Source organism: Hyperoodon ampullatus (genome assembly GCF_949752795.1).
Source record: "Hyperoodon ampullatus genome assembly, chromosome: 18".
In the NCBI taxonomy this organism is placed as follows: Eukaryota; Metazoa; Chordata; class Mammalia; order Artiodactyla; family Ziphiidae; genus Hyperoodon; species Hyperoodon ampullatus.
Genome location: NC_136931.1, coordinates 21,721,283 through 21,744,678, shown reverse-complemented (window position 1 = coordinate 21,744,678; position 23,396 = coordinate 21,721,283). Strand labels below are relative to the sequence as shown.

Sequence of the window (23,396 nt, the reverse complement as noted above, 5' to 3'; positions counted from 1 at the left end):
CATTTTCTCTGCTGCTCACACAGCACAGCCCACATCTACACGGTGGATCACCAGATAGTTCCCTGATCTAGATTTTACCTTGCCTTCTAGGCTCATGCCCGCCCCTTCCCACACGCCCCAGTTCAGCCTGCTGTGCAGAACTCATGTCTGTTCCCCAGAACACTACACTCTTTGTACGCCTTGGCTTTGACCCTTTGCTTTAATGCCCCCAAAAGCTGTTCCTTTGATCATGACAAGTCAGCTTCTCAAGCCTCAAAACTGAATCCAAAAGTCACTTTCTAGGAGCCGTTTCTAGTTCTCTCCCCTCTTCTCCTTTGTGACCCATCCCACTCTACGTTCCTACAGAAATCAGCCTCCCACTCTTCTGTCATTATTTGGTGGCATAACTACAGTCTCCTAGACTGTGAACGTCTAGACAATAGGGGCTTTTATCTGATTCATCTCAGTCTCTCTAGTGCTGGACACACAGCAGACATTCAATAAATATTTGTTGAACAAATGTCATAACCTTGTTCTGGGAAAAGTTTCACCCAAGTTCCAGATGTTGGTTTTCATGTATTTCCCAATCGTTTGTAACCTGTTCCCCCAAATGCTTCCTCATCGTGTTTTCTGCATTATCTCTACCAGCCAAAAAGAATTTTTCCAGGCCATATGCTCTGCGTTTGGAAAACATCGCTATTATAAAACTGTGGAAGTTTTGAATATACTCCATCAAATTATCAAATTACACACACACACACACACACACACACACACATCCTCAATGTGGCACACATTTTTTTGTGTGAGTTAGGAATCAGTAATTTATAGCAATAAGAATATATGACCAACATGATGGCCCAATAGCCAGCATGCTTTGAATGGATTGACAGGACCATGAATTAGCTCTTGTGGTAGGAAAAATTATCTTAGAATCTAAAAATTGAATTCATATATTTTAGGTTAAAGGAAATGTAATATATTCTGTGTGAGATAAAAAATATATACAAATGGCAGATTCAGTCTCATTTAGGACTGAGCAGATATTCTGAGTATTGCAGAAGGTAAGGTGTGTGTACCTGCTGGCTTTTGGCAAGACTTATTAATGACGGATCCTCTGCCCTTAGCTGCCAATCTCTCAATAAAAACAGGGCAGAACAGCTAGCCCTCATTTCTGTATTTTTGGAAGTTTGTGTGATTGGTATATATTGCTTTTACCACTGGAGGAAAATTATATGTACTATGAAAAATCATGAAAAAATAAAAATAAGCTGGACAAATAGAATGTTAACATTCAGTTTCCTGACTGTTCTTTCCTATTCTAGGCTATAACATTGTTGTATGCTTAACAAATACAAAAAAATTACATATCTACATAATTAATTCAAATGTTATTTTTTCCATCTCATAAATTTCTTTTGAATTCAAGTAACACTTTCACAAATGAAATGTTAAAATATCGGGGCTTCCCTGGTGGCGCAGTGGTTGAGAGTCCGCCTGCCAATGCAGGGGACATGGGTTTGTGCCCCGGTCCGGGAAGATCCCACATGCAGTGGAGCGGCTGGGCCCATGAGCCATGGCCGCTGAGCCTGCGCGGCCGGAGCCTGTGCTCCGCAACAGGAGAGGCCACGACAGTGAGAGGCCCGCGTACCGCAAAAAAAAAAAAAAAAAAAAAAGTTAAAGTATCTACCACATTTTAATGATCTGAAATGTCACAAATGCCATCGTAAATAAAAATGAATATGAAAAATTTACAAAGAAAAGCAAATTAATTACTCGGTCAAATACACCTCTCTGATACAAATGACATCCTCACTTAGTTTGTCTATTGGGTCCCACCCTATTACCCATGGTGTAGTTAGGAGGGAATGTGACCTGAGTGTTTTTATTTTTTTAAACCTGTGGAAGCCATAATTTAAAATCTATTTTTCAATGTGCCATCCATGCAAGACTGTACCTCCGGATCATAGCAGGCTGGCTTACACATGAAGGTAATTGAAAATCAAACACTAATGGAAAACATGTTTCTGAGCAGGACACCAGCCTGCGAATTCAAGATGTTTCACATTCTGAACAGCTGAGTCCTCTCAGACACACTGTAACTACGAAATGAAAGCTCATCAAAGTACCCTGCTGACTGAACCATTTACTGTCTCTGAGTGAATCATCAGTAGAATCTTGAGAACTTTAAAAAAATGTCTTCTAGTCAAACATGTTTCACATATGGATTTTAAGATTAGTTTGAGAGGTGGAAAATAAATGGAGTAAAGGTCTCTTCCTGGGCATATTCTAAATCCATGCTTTAGAATGAGTCACTTGTCCTGTCAGAGCCTCACTTATTCATCGTTTTTTTGTTTTGTTTTTTTGTTTTTTGCGGTACACGGGCCTCTCACTGTTGTGGCCTCTCCCGTTGCGGAGCACAGGCTCCGGACGTGCAGGCTCAGCAGCCATGGCTCACAGGCCCAGCCGCTCCGTGGCATGTGGGATCTTCCCAGACCAGGGCACGAACCCGTGTCCCCTGCATCGGCAAGCGGACTCTCAACCACTGCGCCACCATGGAAGCCCTCACTTATTCATCTTTAAAATGAGGACACTGTTGTTATTAAGCATGCCTCACAGGGTTGCTATTGGAACCAAATAATACAATAAAAGCCCATGGTTGTCCTCTGGGCTGTGCTTCCAGAGGGCTCAGGAATCATTCTATCAGAAAACCTAGCACCAGTATTGAGATCCTCCAGGGATGGTGAACTGGTGAAGGGTAGATATGGTTAGACAAGAAGCATGTCTAACCAGACTAGTTTGGCACTTAGGTGGTTACTGTGGTACTTAAGTGGTTGCTGTGGCATGAATGCATAAAATATCCCCCCTCTAGATCTAAGTGGCCCCAGTACCAATGGGGGGATGAGCTTTTCTGCGTTTGAATCTCAGCTCTTCTACGTATCAATTGCCTGACTTTTATTTAGACATGTTAGGTAAAAGTCTTGATTTACTATATTCTCATCCAGAAAACTAATAATTTTTAGGGTTAAATTTGACTCCATTCATAAAGGTACTTAGCATAGTGCCAGGCTGTTGGAGATGCTCAGTAAGTATTAATTCTTTTCTGGAAGCTCTCCTCTTGGTGCAGTAGACTAATGAGGAAGAGAAACATATTGACAAAGAGAGGCAAGTGAATTCTTGGAAATGTCATCGCAGTTTTGAATGCAGTTGCCTACATAGAAGGGCTCATCCTCCAGAGGTAGGAAGATAGTTCATGCTCTTCAATCCTGGGTGATATATTTCCCATGGTAAGAAAATGTTTTTCAAGCACCTCGGTGTTTCATCTTGACACTCAGTGTTCTCCTCCCTGGCCACAAAGTTGGAAACAGTTAGCAGTTCCTTTTTCTTACCCCTACTTAGGCAAAAACTTGTAAATGAGGCTATAAATTACTAGTATATGTGGTGTACAAATTGTAGTATTTCTATTAACGGAAAATAAATTCAGGTTTCAAATTTTTATGGCTACAACCTGGACTCCTAATCATATGCTGTTTTTATCTGCACACTTTTTCATTACACTAACAAAATGTAAAAGTTCCTGATAGTGATGTCTCCATGGTACCAGTTTAGAGATGCAAATGTATGGGCTATGATGATGATGTCACCCAAGGGAGGAATATATACAACTGATATTAAAAGGGAAAATTATGATAGGGGAGCAGCCTTTGATACATAGACTGCACAGAGTGCCAACCTTGTATTAGGTAAAAAAAATAATGGGAACAGGGCAAAATGGGCAGTATATGGGCATAGCCCTTGCGTATTAACAACTTGAAAAGAGGAATCACTGAAGCAAAGGATTAGTACTTTCTGCTCTCACCATGATGTCAGGAGAGAGGCTTGGCCTAAGGTGAGAGAATATTGCCCCAGTAGCTTTCCTAAAGAGCATCTTAAGATGCTCTTCTTACCACTTGTTTTCCTCTGTCCCTCTCTGTTCCAAAGCTAAAAATTCCCCCACTGATCAACTTGATCAGAGATACTTTAGCCTGTGAAGATAGGTGCTGTCTGCATCAGACTGGAGCCCATCTCTTGAGACTGTTAAAGAAAAAAAGAAGAAAAGATATGGAGAATCTAGGCCAAGCCTTAAGCCTTGCTCTTATTTAATTCACTTCTGACCTAAATCTACCCACTCTACCCTTTCTGCTCAAACCTCAGAGACAAAGTAGATCTATCTACCACATTAAAAGCTTCCACACACTTGAAGACAGTTATGCAGTCACTAGTAGAATAATCATTATTTGATTACTTTCGTCTGGGTCCTCTCTACTTTCCTTAGAAATGTAGCAATAGCTGTATAAGAATAATGAAAAAATATATATATATACATATTTTATATATATATATATATATAGTGTGTCCCAAAAGTCTCAGTGGAGTTTCAAGTTTAATCATTTCAGAAGTACACATGCTATACAATTACAAAAGACATCATTGAAAAGTCTAATTATTTAGGTTTTTTAATACTCATTTAGAGATGTGATTTTTGAAGAATTAATTTCAATTTTTGAAGCCAGTATTCAAGCCACCTTGAATCTGAGGGAGGGACTGAAATAATAGAAATTTCAAATAACATTTTTAAAGTTTGTAGCATTAATTTTCTGATATGAGTAATGCTTAAAGGTGAACTTAACAGCTTGCGTATATATCTTTTTTTGTCTGTCTGAACACTGTATGAGCCGTCTATCTACCTGCAGTCACTGCTCATATTTCATATTTCACAGTCTATAGTAACTGTTTGAACGTCTGTCCTCTCCATCAGACAGTAACCTCCCTGAAGGCAAGAACCTTGCTCACTCATCATTGTTCGGTTAGCAGTATTTTGTGTGTTAGAGGAATAAACAGTTGAAGGATGTTTCTTTCACTATATCTCAGCATCCATCTGGCTTTCCCACACAGTCAGATTTTACTGATTAGCTTGCCATCAATTTCCAAACTCCATCTTCTCCCACTTTGTACGTTTGAACCCAACTCGATCAGCGCTGCCTCTATCAATATTATGGATCTTGTTCCCGGTAAATATCTTCATCTCTTTGTCTCATTATTCTTTTCTCATTATTTAGGGTGAGTCAGATCCAACTAAGTAACATTTATTGAGCTGCTAATATGTGCAAACCTTATTCCTTGTTACTTCCACCTACCTTATCCCAAAGAATTTTTAAATTATATGCAGAAAGTATAATTACCTTTATTTTATATGAAAAGAAATGGAGAAACAAAGAGGGAAGCAATTGATCACAATAACATGGAAAATACAAACAAAACTAGGAATCAAACTCCTCTAGGTTTCACTATATTTTTCCCAGTGCACAGCAGACCCTAGAATCCTGATATTATTGCATGCCAATTACATTGGTTCTTTTTTTTTTTAACCAAATTTCCCCAACATGGTTAGTTAATTAGATGGACCCCATCACAGCCTATAGCTAAATCCAGATAGACTCAGGTCCCAGATAAAAGAGCTGCTCTTAGAAACCTAAGACGTTTATGTCAGAGACACCTACAAAGAATTAAGGGCACTCATTCAACACCTCTCTTCCCATAGCACTTCCAGAAACACACACACACCTTCAGAAACAAACCAACATGCAAGGGGCAAAAAGAAATCTATTATTTTCTCAATATTTTGGAATAAAGGAAATGCTACAATGAGGTAAATTCTATGAGGCTAGCCTTAAAATATTAATGCAAAAAATTGTTTGATCCAAGATTCTGATGGCTGTAATGTTTCCCCTCTAAATCAAGGAGCTACATACTACAGGGGAAGGGGGAGGATCATGATCTTTTACTTAACACCTTTGATACTGAGGGATCGGCAAAATACAAAATGCAACAAATAACACTGTGGAATAATTGCCTATGTGCATGTGTGTATGAGGCATCTAAGTGTGCCCTGTTTGTGGTATCAATAGACTTTTCATTGTTATAAATTATCACATCCCTTAGAATCAACTCTCCTTCCACTTTTGTTAGAGGACAATTTTCTCCTTGGTGATAGGGAGGGAGAAAGGAATATATTTCTTGGTTTAAGACAAGGAAAACTACCAAGGAATTCAGCGGGATATAAACATTTAGGGTCTTTTAGTGAGTTGAGAAATACCAAGAGTAGTTAAGTCAGTGACCAGAGGGAACCTTGAAAGAATAATCTGTCTGATCCACCAAGAAGACCTATTTCTCTTTCTCTTGAGTTGAGGAGGGGGTGGATTTCCAGATAAATTGTATTCTGTGTTGGACAAACTGAAGCAATGAATTTCAGGCAGAAAAGAGAACATAATTATTTATACAGTGAAAATGGCAGGGCATTAAAAGCCATCTGCCATTTTGATCTGCCAACAGAGCATCTTCCATATTGAAGCAATTAAGGGGGGGAAAGTTCCACAGAAATCTGTTTGGATATCTTTGAATTATAAAAGTGAAAAACCAGAAGCATATTTAGATGATTTTTGGTGCTGCTCATCAAAAAAAGAACTGTCCTTAGTTTAGACCAAAAAGCGGGGGTGGGGTAGGGGAAAGAGGAAAGAAAGAAAGATGTTTGTCAATTGGTCTAATCAGGGTCAATCTGGCTTGGCTATCTTTCCTTATCCAGCCCCAAGCCTGCTTTCCATACAAACTCTTTTTTTTTTTTTTTTTTTTTTTTTTTTTTTTTAGCAGTTCAAACTTAACTCTGAATGTATCAGGTATCAGAGCTCATTTGATCTATAACTTGGCCCATATTAGATAATACACTTGCAAAATAAATACATTTGAAAGTCACCTCTTCCTGGATCCAAACCTTAGATGTCCAATATAACTTTGTGGAATAATAAATAATGAAAGGATGGATGCATGTATGATGTGGTATTGGCTCCTACAGAACATTCCAACACCAAAAGATGGGTTGTCTTTTTCAGCCTGAAGCTTATCTCATAACATAATCATTTTTCCACAGTAATAACTAATCCCTGAAATGTCTGAAGCACATTACATGTCTTTCCATCTACTCTTTCACTTTAATTCATGCATTCAGTTAACCCACTTTTCTTAAGTTTTGGGGTACTGCCCCCACAGAGCTCATATTCTAATGGGAGACAGACAGGGAAATGTATGCTTAGAATGCAGAGTGATAAGAAAACTACTAGAGGCTAGTGCAGTGTTCCTGGCGCACAGAGGACGTAGCATCCAAATGGGCTGGGGATGTCCAGCGAAGCTTCCCCTAAGAGACTTCATTTATGGTGAGACTTGAAAGAGGTGGTATAGTAGGCAGTGGGGGTACATTATCCACAGAACAAAAGCATGGACATGTGAGAGCATGGCATATTTGGGAAACTAAAGGTGGCGTGAAGTTTCTGGAGCCTACGTTTTAAGGTAGCAAGAGAAAGGAGATAATAGATGCAACGTTTATGGGAGGTATATCATATCATTTCTTGCTCACTAGGCTATAAAGTTTCAGTTAAATCCACTAGAAATGGAGACCCATAGAAGAATTTTAAGAAGAAAGACATTATCACTAAGGGCTGAGTTAACGGGGGGCAAGACTAGAGTCAGACAGCCTGTTTGGAGGCCATCATGATAGCTACAGCTCCTCTGCAGGTAGGTCATGAAATAGTCACTATCAAAATTAGCTGTGCTGGGCTTCCCTGGTGGCGCAGTGGTTGAGAGTCCGCCTGCTGATGCAGGGGACACGCGTTCGTGCCCCGGTCCGGGAAGATCCCACGTGCTGCGGAGCGGCTGGGCCCGTGAGCCATGGCCGCTGAGCCTGCGCGTCCGGAGCCTGTGCTCCGCAACGGGAGAGGCCACAGCAGTGAGAGGCCCGCGTACCGCAGGAAAAAAAAAAAAAAAAAAAAAAAAAAAAAAATTAGCTGTGCTTTCACAATATAACTAACTTTGCTGCATGTGCTTTTGGGAATTTGCTGACATCTGGGACTATCTGCTAAAGCCAATATTTAATCTTTAACTCTTGCTCTTTTCTCTATATTTTATCATTGTTTAGAATAAGAGGTTTGGAACTTTAAAATATGAGGTTCAGTATCAGGATATGTCAATTTAATTTATCAAGTCATTAGGTCAAGGGTCAAAATCATACTATCTCTTTGTTAGAATCCAAAACTTGTGATTAAAAATTGAACATCCATTTTTAAAAAATGGAAAGGAAACTTCCTAAAATACACACACACACCATAACACAAATCTTAATTTTAATCTTCTTAATTTTAACCTAACAACCAATATTATGCTTAATGATGAAACTCTAGAAGTAATATCCCCATTAAAGTAACAAGTAAAGCCATTATTATTGCTATTATTTAACATATAAAATGCAAATCTGTGCAATTTGTAAAAGAAACCCAAATATTAAAAAAGAATGAAGCAAATTATTATTTAATTTTTATGTAGCTGTCTCCCTAGAAAACCTAAGAAAATAAGCTTAGAAGTTATATCACTTTAGAACAATGTCCAATAATAAATGAACTAACTAAAAGAGCTATAGTTTATACTAAAAATTGTCACTTAGAAAATATACATAATTTAAAAATCTACCTCATAATAGTATCTAAAATATAAAGTAGCTAGCCATAAACTTAGTAAGAAATGCATAGAACAAAAATGAAGAAAACTATAAAACATTCCTGATGGTAATAAAAAGAGAACTGAATCAGTGGAAAGTCAGATCATGCTTCTTGATAGGAAGAATATTTTTAAATTCTTAGTTGTTAAATTAATCCATAAATTTAAGGTAAACTCAATAAAATTCGTGAAGATACTTATCAGGCACCTGAAAAATAATTCTAAATTATACCTGGAGGAACAAAGAAACCAAAAGCTAAGAAAGAGTAATAAAACGAAAATAATGTAGACAAAACCCTTGTCAGATTTTAACACACATATTATACGTGTGCAACCGTTAAAGAAAAATATGATACTATCATGAGAATAAATAGAATAGGGAGAGTTGATAGTCCAAAAAAAAAATCTAATAGTATGTAATGTGGGTGAAAATAAGGATGGCGTTGCAAAGCAATTGGAAATGCCCATTTCTTAAATGATATTTAGGAAATGGCCAACAAAGGGAGCCTGTGTATTTATTTCACATTGGATAAATGATTGAAATGGGAAACATGATATATAAGAAAGAAGATAAGCTAGGTGAATATTGATATCACTTTTCCATGAGGAAAGTCTTGCTAAGAATAATTTTAAGCAGAAAAACTGATACAAAAAGCACAACGTCTATATTTTAGAACATAGCATAATCAGGATTGAAAGGACATTGAAACATTGGAGAAATCTATGCAATAGGTATGATGTCACAAGTTAACAGCATTAAAATATGAAGAGACTTTATAAATCAATTGCAAATTGATGAATATACAATTCAAAAACTGGGTAAAGGACACGAGTAGCTGATTTATAAAGCAAAAAAAAGAATCAGGGAATTCCCTGGTGGTCCAGTGGTTAGGGCTCCGGGCTTTGACTGCAAAGGGCATGGGTTCGATCCCTGGTCAGGGAACTAAAATCCCACATGCCACATGGCTGAAAAAAAGAAAAAAAAAAAAGAATTTTGGACTTCCCTGATGGCGCAGTGGTTAAGAATCCGCCTGCGAATGTGGGGGACATGGGTTCAATCCTTGGTCCCGGAAGGTCCCACATGCCACGGAGCAACTAAGCCCATGTGCCACAGCTCCTGAGCCTGTGCTCCAGAGCCCTCAAGCCACAACTACTGAGCCCGTGTGCTTCAACTACTGAAGCCCATGGCCTAGAGCCCATGTTCTGCAACAAGAGAGGCCACTGCAATGAGAAGCCCACGTGCTCCAATGAAGAGTAGCCCCTGCTCGCTGCAACTAGAGAAAGCTCATGCACAGTAACGAAGACCCAACACAGCCAAAAATAATAAAAATAAATAAATAAATAAATAGAAGCAAAAAATAAAAAGAGCTTCAATTAAAAAAAAGAATCGATACTTATTTAAAAAATTCTAACTTTACTAGTAATGAAAGGAATTGAAAATTTTAAATGTGATATGTGATTATAATTCACTTATCATTTTGTGAATCATTTAAAAAGAATAATAGTATCTAGAGTTGGCTTGAATGTGAGGAAATGGGAGCTTACCTATTTTACTGATGCTATTATAAATTGGTATAATATTTCTGATAGGCAATTTGTCAATTAAGTATTAAAAGCTTCTGATACAGTAATTCCACTCTAGGAATCTATCCTAAAAGAATAATTAGGTATTTGGCAAAGGTGTGTGAAAACAATGTACTTACACAACAATAGTCAACTGATATCATATACCCTTGTAATGAAGTTAGGAGGATATTTAGGGGAAAAAAATGTTGAATAAGTATACTGATGCTGAAAAATGCATATCATGTATTATTATGTAGGGAAAAAAGCAGACATTATTTTATGGTTGCCTTTTTTTTTGCAGTACGCGGGCCTCTCACTGTTGTGGCCTCTCCCGTTGCGGAGCACAGGCTCCAGACGCGCAGGCTCAGAGGCCGTGGCTCACGGGCCCAGCCGCTCCGCGGCACGTGGGATCTTCCCGGACCGGGGCACGAACCCGTGTCCCCTGCATTGGCAGGCGGACTCTCAACCACTGTGCCACCAGGGAAGCCCTATGATTGCCTTTTTTAAAGATCAAAATATATGCCAAGAAAAAGTCTGGAAGGCTATAAAAACTAGCAGTGATTATTTCTGGATAGTATATTATCAAGTTATTTTATTATTTCTAATTTTAGTTCTGCTTGTTTGTATTTTATAATTTTCCTACAAGGGATATGTATTAATTATGCAGTAGAATAAACTTATAAAATTCTTTGCAAATATATTTTACAACAATTACTAGGGCTGTGATTAAAATTAAACTTGAAGTACAGTTTGTCCTTTTCTATTCACACTTCCCCTGGAATACTAGATTGATGAATTTCTTTTAGATTTTTTCTCTTCTGAAGATTGTTGTTATTTCATTATGGGGTAAACAAAGATTTTTAAAGAAAATAATTAATTAGAAAAGACACAAGCTCTATATTCATAATATATAAAGTGTTACTATATGAGACAGAACCCTTTAAACACTCAGACATTTTAGTTCAATTCACTTATTGCTAGAGTGACCTTGGGCAAGTCTCTGAATCTTCTGATGTTTCATATTCTTTCCTCATCTATGAAATGGGGATAAAAAGATCCAACATGCCTACCCCCTAGGGCTGTTTAGGAACTAAGTGGAACAATGGCCATTAGCAGGTTCTATAATCCAATGAAGAACTACATAAATGAGATGGGCTATTCTGAGTATTTTTTTCTTTGCACTTTTCTTATTCATTACATGTTTCTTGTGTTTTTTAAAGATGCCATAAGTCTAATATTTGCAAAGTAAATGCGTCTCAAAGCCTGGGTGGATCAGCTCTTCATTTCCCCAAACAGCACCACTCTTGATATTATTAGCCCCAGATGGACTCAAATGTTGAAGAGTTATCCAGTGTTCTACTTTCCTGCTGCCTGCTGAGTTGTCTTTGAAGCTTGGACTGTAGAATGGAGTAAGATAAAAATGAAATAAAAGGCTTGTGTATATTAAGATGGCTTCCCCTCTTATATTTTTAAAGAGGCCGAACGCTTATGCTGAGTTTAGGCAAACACAATCCTGATTATTTACGTGGCATAATGGAAGTAAGCACTCAAGGAGAGAGAAATCTGATGCTTTCACTCAGCATGCTGTAAACCATTATCTCATGTTTTCTATGGAAAACAGTCTCAGCTGGGAAATTTGGTAACTCAGTAGGCTATTAATAGGTTGTGGAATGTGATTACTCTTTTTGGATCACTTCAATATGTAATTACTTTTAGGATCTGGTAGAAAGAAACTCTATTAAATGATGATTATAGGACTGTATTTGCTTTAAAGTTCTGTAATAGCTCTAAACATGGGAGTTTTCATTAACTGTTTGCCATAGTTAATAAAGTCATTTTTCTTAAAAAGTAGCAATTCCCTGCAAAAGTGGTAGCTCCACAAAAGATTAGTTTCTTATAGGAAAGGGCAGGGGAAACAAATTGTGCAGTAGGTTGGCTTCTCCATGGTAATATAATCTCCTTGAAAATATAGATGGTGTTCCCGAAGTACTGTGACAAAGTGAAATATTTATAAGTCCCTAGAGAACAATAGGTCTTAGTATAATGTTTTCAGAGGGTAAACAGCAACTAAATATTATTGCACACATAAAAAGAAGACAAGGTAGGTGATGGAGGCAAAGTTGGCAAAGAAAAGCCTAGAAACACCAGCTGTTTCAGGAGGTGTCCAGCGATAAACAGGGATATTGCCAGGAATACATCCAGCAATTAGACCTCAAATGTAAATTGGGGATTATATGAACACACAGATATAAGGATCATAATGAAAAGCTCAAATCAGTCCAAGAAATAATAATAAAGTATGCCAGGTCATATCCCCCCAAATCCAAGGAGCATGGGGCACAGTGGTTTAGGATGCAACCTCTAGCCTCTGAATGTCCAGGTTTAAAATCTAGGTCTCACTCCCACATGGCTGATTTACTTAATGGCCTGTCCCTCATTTTCCTCATCTTCAAAATGGGAATGATAATAATAATCCTTACCTGTGATGCTGTTGAGAAAATTAAATAAAGTATGGGAAGGATCTTGGCATGGTGTTTAGAACATAGTTACTGGTATGTGTAACATAGATAACACTGATAATGGTGATGGTTAAAGTAACATTACTTATTAGATTAATTTAAGATCCTATAAACCCGATCTCAGTCATCAGGAAAGCAATATATCTATAATCTCGTACATAGCTAGCATGTGTCTAATGAAAACATGTGTTCAGAAGGACCACATTTTATTCCTATGTCAAACCATGGCATTTGTCTTCCTGTTTTTACAGACCTGCATTGTCACAGGCTTATAGGAACAGGTGTAGGCCAAAATAGTCTTGCCAGGAGTCAAGAAATTTATATTTTGATCTTGGCTCTGCTATACACTTTGTCAAGGGACTGCATCAGTTTGGGCCTATACTACAACAACAACAAAAAACAACTACTTCGAATAATTCCAAGTCTAGAACCTCCTTGACTAATGAAATGAGAAATAGAAATCGCATCAAATTTTGCATGTTTACAGTGGAGAAACAATGCTTTATTCATGCGTTTCAGGCAGTAATTCCATAACTACCTTTAGGTATCAAGCCCTATACCCAACCACATTGCATTAAAACTATGCTGGAAAGGGAAGGACAGCTGAAAGATTACATTACTTTACAAGGTTGAACTAATCTCTTTTAATGCTTTACTTAATATCAATATTCATAAAGCCATGCTTCCCCCTAAGGATGTATCAACCTCTTAAAAAAAAGATAAATGAAGTTGTTTGCGTATTGACCCTGTAAGCCTCCCCACTTGGTTTTCACACTGCTTCGTGAATATCAAAGCCAACAACAACAAAAAATGTAAAATAAAATTAGATTCACTTATTCCTATGCACCAAGAGAGCCCATATCTCAAAATAAAGGTGGCATTATTATTTTTTGTTTGTTCTTCAACAGAAAGGCATTATTAAGATTAGGGGAAATACTTGTGCTCTGCAATATAAAAGACATTTATTTTCCATTTCTACTTCTCTGAATGCACAGGAACCTTGGTACGAACCTCTGTTGTCTCTGACTGTGAAATTTGGATTGTGAATGATTTCAGGGGGTAGACTGAAGATAAATCTTGGTCCATTGGCTGTGTCATCCTTGTCATCTGCACTAATTGTAACAATTGGCTGAAAGAGAAAGGTGGCCCATAAATAAATCATGCTGACATTGGCACATCATTCATTCAAAAATTCCTGGCTGGCTGAGAAGCCTGATTTTAATTAGAGAACATAGCTCCAGAGCTAAACCAGGGCTCTGAAGCCTTCTTGGGCAGTGGGAAGTATCTCCAGTTGATGCTCTCAAAACCAAACTCTGTTTCTAAATGCTTATTCATAGCCAAGGCAGAGCAGCGTTACCTGGTTAGAAAGTGGCTTGGTCTGGTCACTCTCACAGATGAAGCCTTCATAAGGGGCAGCAAACTTGGGAGCATTGTCGTTGACGTCAAGGACCCTAATGGCCACAGGGACTTTGGCTTCCTGATGCCGGTTGTCTGAAAGGAGAGAATTGAGACAGTAAACATGTGCAAGGGAGGAATCCATGTTGGTCCAAGGTTACTCTTGGGAAAAAGTGAGCTCCAGCCACTCATTCAGGCCCTGCAGGGAAAGGCACTGTTGGCACAAAAATCACCTAAAATCCGAAGTATGCCGAATCCAATGTGAGGGGGATGTCCTAGAATAAAGGTCAACATTAGACAAGTAAGAAATAAACCACTTTTCCCTTTCTGTTGAGGTTTAATTCTAAATGCTTATAATGGAGACTGGCCCCCTCAGAGTGTAGTCCACAACAGCAGTTCTCAAAGTGGGATCCCCAGAGGAGCATCAAATAATTTGGGAATTCGTTGGAAGTGAAAATTCTCAAACCCAACCCAAGACCTGAGTTAGAGGCTCTGAGGGCGGGATCCGGAAATCTTTGTTACAACAAGCCTTTCATGATAATCCATTGCATGATCAAGTTTGCAAACCACCGGTCTACAGGTAAAAAAGAACCCACAATCTTGGCTCTAAGGATTCTGCTGCTCTGGGTTTAAACAAAACTGAGGATAAAGTGGGGAATCTTCCAGCCGTGGTTAAGAGTTTCAAGCTGCTACAGGCTATCAGCTCATGTGCCAAGTCTGTACCCAGTTCTGCCAAAGAAAATGAAAACATCTCTATTTGCTTATATGTCTCCCGAGATAGACGACCAAAAATAAATTTTAAAGATTGAAAAATATGTTTAAGACTAAAAAAAAAATTTGTTCTATCTCAGCTGTCTGTTATTTTCCAGAATATATAGAAAGTCTCAGGAATAATATTTGGTAAAGTAGAATCAAAACCCTTAGTATAATACTTACGGATTTCTGCTGCAAAAACTGATATGTTGAGCCAGGCAGTTTCTTCTCTATCCAAAGGTTTTGTAGTTTTAATAAAACCATCCTCTGGATTAATAGTGAAAAACCTGTCCAGGTCAGTGTGACGATCGATTGAATACCTAAGCAGAATGCAAATGAGGCAATTAGACCAAGACATTCCAAGCAGCTTAATATTTGAATATTTTCTCCATGCTATATTTAAAGCAACTTTTTCAATGAATTGCTTGAGCTAGGTTTTCTTTTTAATCAAATTTACTTTTCAAACTTCATACATGAATCTTTTATAGAAATCATTTTGCCACATTGGAATTCTTTATTCAGGACAATGAATGAAAGAGCTGTTTAGCATATTTGATTGAGAAATGGAATAATATGTTGCATATCTGATTGAGAAATGGAATAACATGCTGCATATTTCTTCATATTTACTACAATCACCCACTATCTGAATATTTATGAACCTGCATTTGGGAAGTGGGTTTGCCTTGCTTCCAAACTACTCAGAAAGTCACAAGTGTATGGAACATTTGCCAGATTTTTGCATATGAAATATTAAATAGTCTTAAGTTATCATCAAAGATCATTTACGGTACTAAAAAATCAGTTTTCTCCTTAAAGGAAAATGCTAGATATATTTTGAGTAAATTTATTCAATTTATTTGGTTTTAGGGGTTCTCAGGTAGCTTGGTTCTGAATTCCATTGTGAAATATGCAAAGAGGGCTTGGCCATTCATTTGTAGAGCATTCTCCCCACACTTTAATGACCCCAGGCTGAGCCTAACAGCATAGTTGGAAGGTTTCAGCTACTCCTGTCCACTAGAAAATTTGCTTTCTTCTAACAAAAGACAAAATAATTTCCAGAATATTATGGGGCAAGGTGAAGTAGAAGATGGGTCAAGAGGAGTGGTGTAGTAAGGTAAAATAACTTGCCCAGGATAAAGTTCTGGAGACCTGGCTTTAATAAGTGTTGACAGTTGTCCCATGGCATCCATGGGGGATTGGATCCAAGCCACCTGAGGATACCAAAACCCATGGATACTCAAGTCTCACATAAAATGGCATAATATTTGCATATAACTACACATATCCTCCTGTACACTTTATTTTTTTTATTACTATTATTTTTTTGTGGTACGTGGGCCTCTCACTGTTGTGGCCTCTCCCTTTGCGGAGCACAGGCTCCAGACGCGCAGGCTCAGCGGCCATGGCTCACGGGCCTAGCCGCTCCGTGGCATGTGGGATCCTCCCGGACCGGGGCACGAACCCGTGTCCCGTGCATCGGCAGGCGGACTCTCCACCACTGCGCCACCAGGGAAGCCCCCTCCTGTACACTTTAAATCATCTATGGATTACTAAAATACTTAATGCAATGTAAATGCCATGTAAATAGTTGCTGGTGTGCCACAAATTGAAGTTTTGCTTTTTGGAACTTTCTGGACTTTTTTTCCCCCAATATTTTGGACCTGTGGTTGGTTGAATCCATCGACATGGAACCCATCAATGCAGAATGCATGGATACAGAAGGCCAACTGTACATGTGTCTGAAGGCATTCACTGAGGGCCATAAAACCAAAGAATATTAGAGAATATTAGCAAAGACCATGGATGTCACAGAGTTTAATCTCTTCAATTTACAAATGGTGGGATTTGCAAATGGTCTATTATCTCGCTTCTGGGGGAGCCAATATTAGAACCTGGATCTTCCAGTTCTAGATCATGTTCTTTCCAAGGGAGAGGAATTTAGTGCAGAGGAGCACTTTGCAATATAGAAAACATGAGCTCATCCATGATATCGTTGACTTCACAGCTCCCTATGAGAATGGAATGATGAGTCCCCTTCCCCAGTGAGGAAAGAAGATCAACTATCCCACACCTCATAAATGTCAGTAGAGGCTCGGTGACTAAACCCTCAGCAGAGCTCTATGTGAAAATAAAGAGAAAATAATAGAATATTTTTTCCCTGCCTCTAGGGAGTTTACTATCTAGTTGACATGACCAGACAGGCTCACAGGAAGATAGATAATTAACAAGTATTATTCTATAGAAGTGAAGCGCATGGATTTTGGTTTTTAAAGCCCTAGGTACAAGTTCATGCTTGGCTACATATACTCTGAGTGATACTGGAAAAGCCACTTAAGTTCTTTGAATTTCAGCTTACTTATCACTTAAACTAGAATATTAATAGTAACCTAACTTTTAGGTTATCTGTGAGAATTACATAAAATGATAGATGTTGAAGATGCATAACCTAGTGCCTCACACATAGTAAACAGAACAACAAATACAGCTGCTCTGATTTTTGTGGTTCTCGCTGCTGTGGATAGATCAGATGTCAGTCTACAGAGTATGACTTTCATACTATAGCCAGTGAAAAATCATGAAAGGCTTTTGATCAGAGGAACAAATAAATGAATTCAGACTATCAGGGTGATGAATAAGATAGGGTGGGCAAGGTGGTCTGAGCTAGTGAGAGTGGAGGAAGGAACAGAGGAAACTTAAGGGGGTGATGTACGGATAGTTTTTAAGGAGTGAGGTGATAAGAGAGTAAGGTATAGAAGCGACAGAGGGAATGGAAGACTATGTGATAAAGACAGAACCAGTAGGACTCAGTTGATATTTGGAGATCTGTGGGAAGCTGGGAGAGTCCTTGAGAGTTTCTAGCCTGAGTGTCACAGAGAGGGAGACATTGGGAAATACAAAGTCAACTTACCAGGAAGGAGAGGTTGAATTTCCACTAGGGCTATGTTGCCACACCAGGAGAGCAAGATTCAACTTTATCAGAGGTTTCACAGAATCAGGGGTAGAGTCGGTCTTTTTTTTTTTTTAAGTATGTCACAAGAAGTATAGGCTCAAAAATATGTTTTTAATGAATGAGCCAGTGAAGGAAAAAGGAAGTGGGTAAAAATGCAGAGCAGACAGCAGAACAAGTACAGAATTAGAATCAGGGAGAAAGATCAACCTAGAGGCAGAAAATTTAGAGCATTAACTCAATTCAATTAGTAGCATGGATGGAAACTCTATAGATAAGTGGACACAGAGAGAGAGAAAGTCTGAAGTGAAAGGCTGAGTGTCAGGGAGCCCCCAGTGCCTGGACTGGGATCTCAGACTAGTGAAGACACCAGGTATGTCTGAGGCATGAAGAGGTTACTGCCAATGAAGCTAAAAGGAAAGAATATTTCAGGAAGGCAGTGGTAAACGAAAAGGTCTCTAATGCTAGAGTCTGAGAAGAAAGCTGCAAACATTTCAAAGCAGCTAAGAGTTTGGCTGACACTATAAGGCCCTCCTACCCATATGTTTAAGGACACAAATGTCCTTCAAGGTGAAGATAAGCACTCAGGAAAGTAGGTAGTCTGGCTAGGAGACCCACTGAATAAAAACCTTTAAATGTTATTCTATGAATTGTTTGGCACTTCTAAGAATGAGGACCTGAGTGGGTGAGGGGAGTTGGTTCAAGGGCCATAGTGAGCATCTCTGGATAATTATAGACATGAAAAGTGGCTCCATGCACAGAACAGCTTCCACTGAAAATATGACCCAAATAACCAATCACAGATGTGGATCCTTGGAGATAATGAGGTGCCAAGGTAATGAGCAGCTGTTCCATGTGTTTTTACATCATCACTCTTCTAAAAAGCTGCTAATGCACCTTGATATTCTAGGCTAAATTCACACCATGAACATTTTTGAGTAGTTTAAAGGTGTTACCAAGCTCCTCAGCCGTTACCTGATGTATCTTCTTGCACAGAGAGCACAGTACTCAAACCTTCCTGGGAAATCTTTCCATCAGTGGCTGCCCAGCGAGAGTAAACTGCTCATAGTGGACTCAAGGCAGCTCTTGACTAAAATCCAGTCTCCAATACTGACTGGTCATGTGACTTTGGGTAATTCACATCATCTCTTTGAGCCTCAGTATTTCCATCTATTGGACCCTAAAGTGATCACAGCCTCAAGGGTGTCTGAGGATTAACTTAAATAACTTAGTGCAGGGTTTTCTGGGGCCAAGAAGATGCTCAAAAAAGAGTAATTTCCTTCCTTTCTCCCCAAAGGGGCAATGTTCATAGACTTAAAGGCAACTGAACAGCATTTACATTTGGGACTTCCTTCTGCTCTGTCAGCATTTTCTTTGGTATAAATAGAAAAACTCCATTGTCCGTGGCAATTATTTTTCATACTCGGATCTATTTACTTTTCTTCCCAGCTTTATTGAAATATGATTGACAATAAAAAAGTCTGTATTTAATGTGAACAATGTGATGTTTTACTATATGTATACTTTGTGTAATGATTACCGCAATCAAGCTAATTAACATAGCCACTGCCTCACACAGCAAACCATTTCCTGTATGTGTGTGTGTGTGTGTGTGTGTGTGGTGAGAACACTTAAGATCTACTCTCTTTGCACATTTCAAGTCTACAATACATTATTATTAACTATAGTTACCATGCTGACCAACATCTCCTCCTTTTCCCCACTCCCTAGCCCCTGGCAACCAGTGTTCTACTCTCTGTTTCTATAAGTCAGACTTTTTTAGATTCCACATATGAGTGATATGCTATAGTTGTCTTTCTGAGTCTGACTTATTTCATTTAGCACAGTATCCTCCAAATTCACATATGTTATCACTAATGGCAGGATTTTCTTTTTTCAGGCTAAATAATAGTCTGATATATATATATAATATACACATATATATATGTGTCTATATATATATATATATATATATATATATATATATATATATCTCACTATTTCTTAATCCATTCATCTGTTGACGAACATTTAGATTGTTTCCATATCTTGGCTATTGTGAATAATGCTGCATTGAACATGAGAATGCAGATACCTGTTCAGGATGCAGCCATTATGGAAAGCAGTATAGAGATTCCTTAAAATGTAGATGGAGGCTGGATTTGTTCTGTGGGCTGTAGCTTATTAATCCCTGACCTAGACAGACACATCCCTGGCCCTCTTTGACTGTACCAGGGACAACACAGTGTAAGCTGTCATTGTGATGTATGGTGAGAGCTGTGAGGTGGAAGCTGCATTTGATCCATCTTAGGGTGCCCTGGAAGAACTCCTAGAGGAAGTGACACCTAAGTGGAGGTGGGAAAAATGAGTACCATGTAGCAAGTTGGAAAGGATGAGAGTGAGATCTCCAACCAGAAGGAAGAACACACGAAGGTCAGGAATTAGAAGAGGACAGGAAGTAGCCCAGTCTAGCTGCAACTGAGAGTCTGATGAAAAGGGAGAGTAAGACAGAAAGCAGGAGAGACCAGCAGGACACAGCAGGAATTGCGGGGGAGGGGCTCGAAGAAGAGCCTTAAGCCAAGTAAGAGAATTGAGACTATTTTGGAGTAGGGGACAATGGGAAACAATTTGATCAATGATTTTTTTTTGTCGTTGTTGCTGTTTAACTGAAGTATGATGTGATGTTTGGATGTGCATTTTAAAACAATCAGTCTGGCTACAGGATGATGGAAAGGTAGGTGGGAGATCGGGGGCAGGGGGACCATGAGGAGGCAGAGGAAGGAATCTAGGCAAGAAGGGAATTAGGGGAGTGGCCATGGAAAAATAAACACCTGCTAGAATCCAGGATAGGGCAGGTTTCAGCCAACTTTACATTTCTGGCCTATATGGACATGCCTTGAATCTGTGACTCAAGCCTCCTTCTCAGCCTCTTTCTCATCACCCTCTCATCTTCGTCATCAATCTCATTGGTCATTAGCTCAGGTTGGGGAGCGGGAGAGGCAGGGTTCTGAATAGCTTTTCTAGCTTTCTTGTCTAAGTCACAAAAGTATATTTGTGATAATAAAAGCATCCTAAATTTGAGGGGCACTTTGTTATCTCTTCAAAGTGCTCAGCAGTTAGATAGATAGACAGAGCTTGCCTTCTGAGCCTCATGTTCACTGTCTGTGTCTCTTTGGTTAAGTCACTTTGCCCTGCAGAGCCCCAATTTCCTCCTAATTTAAGAGATAATAATTCCTAGAAAATAAGGTTGAGGGGATAAATTGGATTATATATCCGACACCCCTAGTACAGTAACTGGAGCATAGGAAGGTGTTCAATAAATTAGAATTACTGTTATTATTTCACAATCGTTATTTATACTTCACCACAGTTCTCTGAGATAGGCAAAGCTTAGGGTTACATCACCTAGTATACATTGGGAAATCTGCTCCAGAAATTCTGGAGCTTGAACAAGTCTATCCAAAGAGTTGGTGCAGAGGTGGAGTAGAACTCATGTCTTCTAAGTCTTCATCTTGTTTACATTGAATGATATCTTGGACCCTTTTTGAGACTGAAGGACCTGGTTCCTATAGGGATTTCCTAAAACCTCTTGCCTCTGGAATTCCCCATCCAGGCTTTAAAAATAAATTTCTCTGTACCTTATCGGGCTATTGGCAGCATCAGGGTCTTTGGCATGTACTCTCCCCACCACAGTGCCAGCAGCTGCATTTTCTTGGACTTCATGGATATAACTCGGGGCCAAGAACATGGGGGGCTCATCAGCATCTTCCACTGCAATCTTGACTGTCACGGTGTCTTTGAAAGGCCCGTTGCTGATGAACTTTGGGTCAATGTGCACGTTGGCTGCCTCTACCTTCAAGCTGTATGCTCTTTTGGTTTCAAAATCTACAGGCTGGCAAGAAAGAAGAGAAGATTGACAACCAATTCCTTGAAAGAACAATGGAAAAGAAAAACCTGATTGTTTTATAGGGCACCATGAATAGTTGTTCAAAGAGAGAAGAAAATCAGTGTTTATTCAATATCCAATTACCTGAGCCATTTGGTTAGAAAATCAGACAAATCAATTGCTGAAACTTGGAATGTGCTTAATGGGTAATTCTAGGAGCATGACAGACACAGAAGGACCACATCATTGAAAGTGAACCACATTCCATGAACACACTAAGGCTGCCCAATTCAGTCACTAAAATCATTTAAGGAAAGGAATTAAGACATTACAAAAATAAATGTTATAGCCCATTCTGAAAAGTACTAAGAATCTTGGTAATAAAAATAGTCAATGAATTTCAGGCAAAGAAAAAAGCAATGTCTTGTTAGATGACTGCTCCCCTCCACACATACACACTTCTGGCTTAAACATATTGATAGTCTCATTTTTAAAGTTTCTGACCATGTAACATTTCTCAAAGTCTGGGACCCTTACCAGCAGTGGCGCATACACTGACTTAAGGTGGTTTATGGGTAATTTTGCGTGGGTGGGTTTTTTGAATGACATTATCCTAATTACTGATCCTATTATTCCTTTTCCAATTCTTCCATTCCCAAACACATCAAGGACATCTCGGTATACTGCTAACTTTTAACATTCCTGTTATGCTTCCTGATCTCCCTTTCAAGAGACTATGATATAACTCTCTAGCTAGGATGTAATGATATCGTTTTGTTTTGCCTGCATTCATTTTTAGGTTACCTCCTACTTATGGCAAGTGATATAGTACAGTGTGAATACTTCCCTGTTAAAAGAATACATATATGTAAAAAAAGTCCATTCAAAGAAAAACAATTATAAACAATATAGATTTTACACAGACGTGAAAAAATATTAAGAAGCAGCATTTGAATGGCTGTCATTATTAAGAAATTGATGGTAAGCACTCCCTAAATCTGAAGGAGACAAGGTTCTGTGAATCAATCAGTAAAGGGTGAAAAGTAAAATTATAGAAGAGAAACAAGCCTTCCTGCCTAGGAAACAGAACTTTCTAATTAGCACTCTGGATGATACTGAACTCCCAAATGTTTGGAAAGAGTTGGGTCTTTTAAGGCTAGCATCTGCCTACCATGTTGTCATCATCCGCCTGGTATTATTTTGAATGGGCATATAATCATAGGGCTTAGTCCTAACCTAATTCTCCAGCACTCTAAACTGAGAATGATTCCAGTTTCAGGAAGGTTAAACGCATTCAACACCCTTGACACTTTTTCCATCATTTTTCCACCCCCATCTCCCCAGAGTCAGAGAACACTCCCTTTTCCTGAAGCAAAATCTGTCACCAGCTGCTCCGTCATTCCGGACTCAGCAGCATCTTTGTCCTTCACTGGGTTACTGAGCAGCAGAAAAAAATGATATTTAGAGGCTGAAGGTATGAGACTGCTGCAATTCCTCAAAAATCTCTGTGATTATTAGACAAAATTAAAACGTGAATATGATATTCTGAGACCAGGTAATAAGAAATTTCCTGATCTCAGGTAGCCTGTTGATTCTCCTAGGACAGAAAGTTTTGAACTTGGTTTAGACATATACCTAAGGACCCAGAGCATTGTTTCCACTGGAAAACCTTGTTGTTGTTGAAGCCAGTATAGTCATGCTGCAGTTTGACTGATACTTTTTGAATCTCAAGTGAAGCTCCCCAGATCTTTGCAGGTGTTTGTCTGGG

At 38.8% G+C, this 23,396-nt stretch overlaps 1 protein-coding gene across 1 annotated transcript in view; it reads right to left on the bottom strand.

Moving 5' to 3' along the window:
- CDH11 (cadherin 11) overlaps positions 1–23,396 on the bottom strand; it is a gene marked incomplete at both ends in the record, with an annotated part of 46,554 nt that overhangs the window by 4,214 nt on the left and 18,944 nt on the right. Inside the window, 4 exons of the mRNA XM_079724397.1 lie at positions 13,656–13,773; positions 14,002–14,135; positions 14,976–15,112; positions 21,381–21,634. Of these exons, the coding sequence (XP_079580523.1) occupies positions 13,656–13,773; positions 14,002–14,135; positions 14,976–15,112; positions 21,381–21,634 (643 nt within the window). The remainder of the gene's footprint in view (positions 1–13,655; positions 13,774–14,001; positions 14,136–14,975; positions 15,113–21,380; positions 21,635–23,396) is intronic.